The following is a 7159-nucleotide window of genomic DNA, read 5'->3' as shown; positions in this document are numbered from 1 at the left end:
GAAGTTGCAATTTTCATCAAAGAATAAACTGAAAATAAATAAATAAACAACCTACAAATACTGTCAATACTCAATTATAATTGTTTGGAGATGGTTGTGTTATTCTAGCTTATCAAGGGTTCGTTTGAGATTGCAGTTTTAATAAGTACGATTTAAGAATTGATTTTTTTTATTTTTTATTTTTTTAAATTGCGTTTTTGAAAGGTTAAGAAGAAGAATTACTTCAGGTTGATTTTTTAGGCTGTTATATTTAAAGAGTTGAGAGAGAGACGTGGGAAGAGAGAGAGAAAAAAGAAGATTTAAATCGGGGAGAGAGAAAAAAAAATCTAAAATAATTGGGAGATCTTTATTTTGCGGGCCTTATTATTTTGTAGATAATCTATTATTAATCAAATTATTTTTCAATGGCTTATTATTTAGAAAAAAAATAATTCGTGTTTTATAAATTATCTATTATTACATGCACAAAGTATATGTAGAAAAAAAAAATTGTCTTATCCAACATTTTCAAAATTTGAATTAAAAATATTAAAGTGACTAAAAGTATTAATACATAATAATTTGATTTGTATTATTTGTTTGATTATTTGATTTGGACATTAATAATACTTCATATTGTGTATTAAATGTTTGAATTTAATGAAATTACGTATAAGGAAAATTATTGAAATATAATTAAATGCTTTTAATTAAGCTAATTTAATGACCGGTTCATGAAAAACCGGTTCACTCTTAAAAAATCGGTTAAAAAATTATGCCTTAAAAAACTAGTTTATCATTTTTAAAAAAATAGTTCACGCCACATGTTGCAATATTAAAACACTTCTAAGAATGATTCGGCTTTTATATATATATATATATATATATATATAGATTTAATGTCTCAGTTATACAAAATCAGTTGACATTTTATAAATTACTGAATTTAAAATAAAGGGCCATAATTTTGTAACATGAAATTCTTCAATTTTGAGTAATTGAAGGGACCTCGGCCCTATTTCTAACTACCCCTTTTCCAGCAATAAATAAACAAAACAAACGCAAATTAAGTGCCAGCATTATTGGCTTTCATCTTCAACGTAAGATTTCATTACTCCTTCCTTCTCCCTCCGAGTCTAATCTTACACGGTTCAAGCCTGACCTTTCCTTTCTTATCTTCAATGGTGGTTTGTAGTATATAGCAAGGTGGTGTTCACCGTTCACATCCTGCTATGTGACATTTGGGAGCAGCTTCCCACGTCATCTCTCATCATAATCTGACACTTGAAAGGATTATGTCACATTAATCATGACCAAAGATGGATAATGCTGTCATGTTTTGCTTAAATAATCCTAATGATTATTGTTAATATAATCATTAAGTCCACATCGGTTAGAAAAAAGAAATCATTAACAGGTCCACAGCTGGGGTTTATATCATAATATCCACTTTATATATATATTTATATATAATCCTACCCATCTTCAAACGTTCTTGGATTTTAGATCGTAGACAAAAGATGAATTGACATGTGATCAATAATGATGGTGGAATTTGCTTATCCAGAGAAAAAGTTAACGGTGAAATTTAATGGTTTCACAATCATGGCATAAGAACGTGACACATGTACAAAAATCTGTGATATTTTAGAAAACGTGAAACATGTGATCAACTAACCCAACGAAACCCACATCTACTTTACTCAAAACTTTCCTTAAAGTTTCTTTCCATTCCCTCACCATGTGGCATGTGCCATCTTCTTTACATACTTTATTCACATTGTTTGATAATGTTTTTTTTTTTAAATAATTCAACTTTAAAAAAAGTGATATATACCCCTTTAACACGCTATGAATATATGTTTTTTTAATAATAAAATATATATTTTATCTTGAAGCTGCACCACAATTTTTTTTTTTCAATATTTAAAAATTGTTAATATATATCCTGTAATCATTTTTTTGAAATTGAAAATCAATAGATGATTGAAGTATATTGTCAATTTTTAATAATTTAAAAAGTTTTATTAAATGAACCGTATTAATGAAATAGTTAGGATTTTTAAATTAAATAGTTAGGATTTCATTATACTTTTTCAACTAAAAAATAGAACTTGTATTTTTAAATTAAATAGTTGGGATTTCATTATAGAATAAATTAATAAAATACTAATAAATATTTTAAAGATTACAAATCTTGAAATAATAACATTTAAATAATTAATAAAATACTAATAAATATTTTAAAGATTACAAATCTTGAAATAATAACATTTAAATCATTCCAACCATCACTAATAAATATTATTTCTAACTACTCCTTTTCCAGCAAAAAAGAAAAAAAAATAATAATAATAATACAACTTCCCAGTATTAATGGCTTTCGTCTTCACTACTTCATTCTTCCAAGACTCCATATCTTACACGGTTCAAGCTTGACCTCTGCTTTCTTATCTTCAATGGCTTTTTCCTCCTCCATTGTTCAACTGTTCTGTTCACATCCTGCTACGTGACAATATTTGTCAACAGCTTTCTAGTGCCTACCGGTCAACTGACAAAAAAGAGAGAAGAAAACAAAAATCCCTCATTAAGAACTAAGCCATTGAATAAAAACCAATGGTCATCGTGCCATGGCCTTTCTTCATTTACACGCCCAAAAGAGAAATAAAATGAAATATGGGAAAGGGTTAGTTTTATAACACGTGCTTAAACTCGATATCCAACCTTATCCATGAAGATATCTTGTGAGATGAGGTGGACCACACTAATAAAATATATATAACTTTTGTTTTTTGTTGGGTTGTTTTTATTGGTACAAACCACGCGTATAATGTACATTGCTTTCTACGCATACATACAAAGATGATTAATAATATGGACAAGAAATAATACTTTACTGAGTCTTGGCTTCTCGTTCTTTGTACCAAATTACCAATCCACCATTTACTGCTCTCATGGCTATATAAAGCGGAGGAGGCCAGCCGGTTACAGCAACATTAACCATCTTTGCCTCTTCCCCCTCTACAGCCTTTAACCCAGAGAGCTTCAAACCCCATCTGTTTTTTTGTTTCGGTTTGTGCAACACAACATGGCCAACAATGTGGTATTGGCTTCTTCACAGCAACCCAAGAAGGGTGACCTGAGCTTGTTCGCCTTCACCGACCACGAGATCATGAATCAAATTTATGCCACCCATGTCCACGATGATGAAAAGTTTGATGTTGAATCTCTTTTCATTGTCGTTGAGAACATCCTTAAGCGTGCCACCCAGGTCGCTGACAATGTTGTGCTGGTATGCTAGCTACCACATTTCTTCTTTTATTCATGATAATTATATTTTTGGTCGCTAAAATGAAAGCAGAATTTGATTAATTACTCGTTAATCACTGCAGGGAACCCAAGGATCCGTGGAACACTTGGAGGAGAAGACCCCCAAACCAACTTTTAGTCCACCCTTGTGCACCCTGAAGAACATATCCTGTGAGGTAATTAATAATAATAAGCATGATTTTTTTTTTTTTTTTTAACTTTCCCCAAAAGGCAACTTTTGGTTTCTTTTTAATTAATGGCACTGACATTTTAATCATATTAAAAAAACATGTGATTTCAGTTGCAATGCAAGGCTCCGGGAGAGGAAACTGCATACAAAACAACACTCTCGATCCTTAACAAGTTATCAAACTATTCATGGGATACAAAAGCAGTGTTGACTCTTGCTGCTTTTGCTTTGGACTATGGCGATTTCTGGCTACTTGCTCAGAGCCAGTCGACAGACCAGCTCGCCAAATCTGTGGGAACCCTGAGGCGGGTGTCTGTGCTCCTGAAGCGCCCAACCCTGCAGAAACACAGGCAGTCACTCATTGAGCTCAACACTGTCATCAGATCCACACTGGAGGTGATTGAATGCATCTTTGAGCTGGAGAAGCTGTCCAATTATGACACAAAGGATGTTCCTGCATTGTCAACAGGCATGGACCATATCCCAGTTGATGTTTTCTGGGCTATTGTCACTGTTGTTGCCAGCACCACTCAGCTTTGTTGCCTCACAAGCGATGAGTAAGTTTTTCTGTGTTATTTTTTTTTGGGGGGGGGCGAGGGATGAATTCTTTCATTATTTTTATTGTTAATGAGGTATAAAAATAATGAAAGAATTCATTTACCATCTCACTAGAGTTAAAATTGACCGTGGTTGGCCACTGGTCTGGCTTGGTCCGATTTACAGAGACAAGAAGCAGGAACTTTCCCAGTTCTCTCAGAAGATCAACGTCATCCTCACCAAACTCAGGAGGCAGATTACACTTTGCAGGCAACAAATAGGTCAGCTTTCTTGGCTCTGTTCATTTGCAAGGATGCAACTTGATTTTCTAATTAATTAGATAATTTTTTCATGGACCACTCTAATCATGGTTAGAGATATTAATGGTTGGTTTTTTTTTTTTTTTTTAATTTATTTTTAATGGTTGGTTTAATGCAGAGGAGGTAGAAGCTTATTGGAAGCTCTCAAAACTTTTTCGAACCCCTACGGAGATCATGGAGGTATTTAAGGGACTGATTTACAACAAGGACAACGTGCAGCCCCTGATTGATGGTTCTACCAAAAAACCGGTATATTTTATTATTGGGTATACTTTTTTAGATGTTATGATTTATAGAATATCCTAATATTAATAGACTACTTTAGGAAAAACTTTCAAGGAAAAATTGTGAAAATCATTGGAAAACTTTTATTAAAGTATCTGAAAAAGTTCTAGAAATTATGGGAGCTAGGCCCAGGTCTACACCGGGCTAAGATGTGACAACCCAACGGCACAAAGCAAGAAAGAAAATAATAAATGTTGGCTGATAATGATACACAACTTTGTAATAATGCATTGTAGGGAAACATTAATTATTGTTGGGAAACATTAAAAAAATTTTATAAAAAAAATAAAGAAAAATTTTAAAAAATTTAATCTTGTTCGTTAATTAAATTATAACATATACACTGTTCTTGAAAAATAAGCGGTATCCCAGATTTTACTGGTCCTACTAAGATGGATTTGACATTTTTTAAATGAACATGGTATATTTTTCAATCCATCAATTACTTAAATACATTATATACATCTTCAGTTTTTTTTTTTTTTGGGGGGCTAAATCTGCACTTGTTGTAATAATGGGAACAGTTTTGATACAGTACTTCGACGTGGACCCACCATTTCCATTAATTGCTTTTGGTTAATAAGTCTCGTCACACGTAAGACTGTCTCGGGCAACACGTGAAATAATTGAGTGGGGTTCACACGGATTCTGCCGTACGGGTTGTCTGAAATTAATTTGGTTTGGTTTTGCCATATTATTGGTTTTGGTTCGGATCCCTCTGGCCTAAACCCTACGGTTTGTTCGGCCAATATATCTGACCCGACGGTTTGTTCGCCCAAACCCTACGGTTTTTTAACCATTGAGGGATCTGGCCTTTTGGCCCCTTGAAGCAGTGAAAGGAGGAATATTTTCTGCAATGAAAAAGGAAATGCATGCATAATTGAGAATCACTTTTTGGAAAGTTACAAAGCGACTTATGTGTCCTCAAGTTCAAAAAATCTACAAGCTATAGAACGACTTCCACATATTTTTAAGCTTGATTTTGACTAAAAACGATGTATATATATATATATATATATATATATATATATATTGACACGTGAAGATTTGTCTAACTTTTAACTTTTGAAATCGTTGCTAACACAAGTTTCTTCACTAATTGTATGGGAAAAACAGGTTAACATTGATGTGCTGAAGAAGAAGAATGTGTTGTTGTACATTTCGGGGCTAGACATAACAGAAGAAGACATTTCAATCCTAAGGCCAGTTCATGAGTCAATAAGGAAGGATGATCAGTACAAGATTGTATGGATCCCGATTGTGGACCAATGGACTGATGAGCTGCACAAGAAGTTTGACTTCCTGCGGTCAAAGATGCCGTGGTATGTGGTGCAGTACTCTTCACCAATAGCAGGCATCAGATTCGTCAAGGAGAAGTGGCACTTCAAGGGCAAGCCCTCGGTGGTGGTGTTGAACCCACAAGGAAAGGTAGAGCATGAGAATGCAATCCACATGATCAGAGTTTGGGGAATAAAGGCCTTCCCTTTCACCACCAGAGTGGAAGAAACTCTGTCCAATAATAGGGAGTGGATTGGCTCCATTGCCACCAACGTTCACCCTAACATTGATAACTGGGTAAATTTACTTTGCAATCTATTCGTTCGTACATGCAAAGAATTAAATTTAATCATTAATCATTATTGTAACGTTGTTGAATCAGATTAAAGATCAAAAGTATATCTTTTTCTACGGAGGCAAGGATAACGACTGGATCCAACAATTTACCAAGAAAGCGACCATCCTTGCCAATGATGCAACATTGAAGGAAGCAAGGATTTCCATAGAGTTGGCATGTGTCGGGAAGGGCAGCAAGGGAGAGGACAACCTCGGCGTCCTCGGGCGGTTCTGGACAGGCATTGAGAGCATTTTCATCTCGAAGACTCACCGGAAGACTGATGCCGACGCGGTGACACTAGAAATCCAGAAGCTGCTTTCCTACAAGAATGAGAGCGGGTGGGCGGTGCTGAGCAAAGGGTCGAATGTGGTGCTCAGCGGCCACGGGACGACCATCTTGAAGGTGGTGGAGGATTTTGAGAAATGGAAGGAGTTTGTGAAAGAAAAGGGGTTTGAGTTCATCTTCAAGGAGTATCACAACAAGGTTCTTCACACTGCCCACATTTGCTGCCGCATTGACATTCCAAACACCAGTGGAAAAATTCCAGAGAACATGAAGTGCCCCGACTGCCCCCGCATCATGGAGACGTATATCAGTTTCAAGTGCTGCCACATTGATGGTGCTGCCAATGGAGTGCACTAATTTGAAGTGGCTGCTTTTCTTCGGACTAGTATTACTACTAATTAAATAATGTGGAACTTGGTGATCACCGGATGCTACTATTAAGATGAGTTGTGATGCGACTCTTATTTAATATCTATGTTTTCCTAAGAAGTTTTCTGATGCCACTAGAAAATGGGAGATGTGTGGTTTCTTGGGTTGTGGTTTTCCTCTCTTTTGGTTAATGAAAGTGGAGCTGTTTGTGTACTCGGTCTGTATTAATGTTGCATTACTAAAGTGGTATCCTTTTGGTTTTCATGTTGA

The 7159-nt window shown here is 35.0% G+C and overlaps 1 protein-coding gene across 2 annotated transcripts; it reads left to right on the top strand.

Annotated features, from left to right (window-relative positions):
• Positions 1–2923: 2923 nt before the first annotated feature.
• LOC132179371 (protein SIEVE ELEMENT OCCLUSION B-like) lies at positions 2924–7159 on the top strand. 2 transcript variants are annotated; one of them, XM_059592086.1, is made up of 7 exons: positions 2924–3271; positions 3372–3464; positions 3590–4035; positions 4151–4296; positions 4454–4584; positions 5737–6195; positions 6281–7159. In XM_059592086.1, exons 1-7 carry the CDS (start codon positions 3068–3070, stop codon positions 6875–6877), a joined length of 2076 nt encoding a protein of 691 aa, XP_059448069.1. In that variant the 5' UTR covers positions 2924–3067; the 3' UTR covers positions 6878–7159. The 2 variants fall into 2 exon arrangements, with proteins under 2 accessions (XP_059448069.1, XP_059448070.1); XM_059592087.1 differs by having other exon boundaries at positions 2929–3271; positions 4202–4296.

This window comes from Corylus avellana, chromosome ca4, assembly GCF_901000735.1.
Source record: "Corylus avellana chromosome ca4, CavTom2PMs-1.0".
NCBI lineage: Eukaryota > Viridiplantae > Streptophyta > Magnoliopsida > Fagales > Betulaceae > Corylus > Corylus avellana.
This window is presented reverse-complemented; position numbering and strand designations above follow the sequence as displayed.

What these genes read in the sequence shown, in the direction of transcription:
- LOC132179371 (XM_059592086.1), top strand. Translation starts at nt 3,068, where the DNA reads ATGGCCAACAATGTGGTATTGGCTTCTTCACAGCAACCCAAGAAGGGT. An exon ending in TCGCTGACAATGTTGTGCTG is followed by an intron (nt 3,272 to 3,371) that starts GTATGCTAGCTA and finishes TAATCACTGCAG; the next exon opens with GGAACCCAAGGATCCGTGGA. An exon ending in TGTTGCCTCACAAGCGATGA is followed by an intron (nt 4,036 to 4,150) that starts GTAAGTTTTTCT and finishes CCATCTCACTAG; the next exon opens with AGTTAAAATTGACCGTGGTT.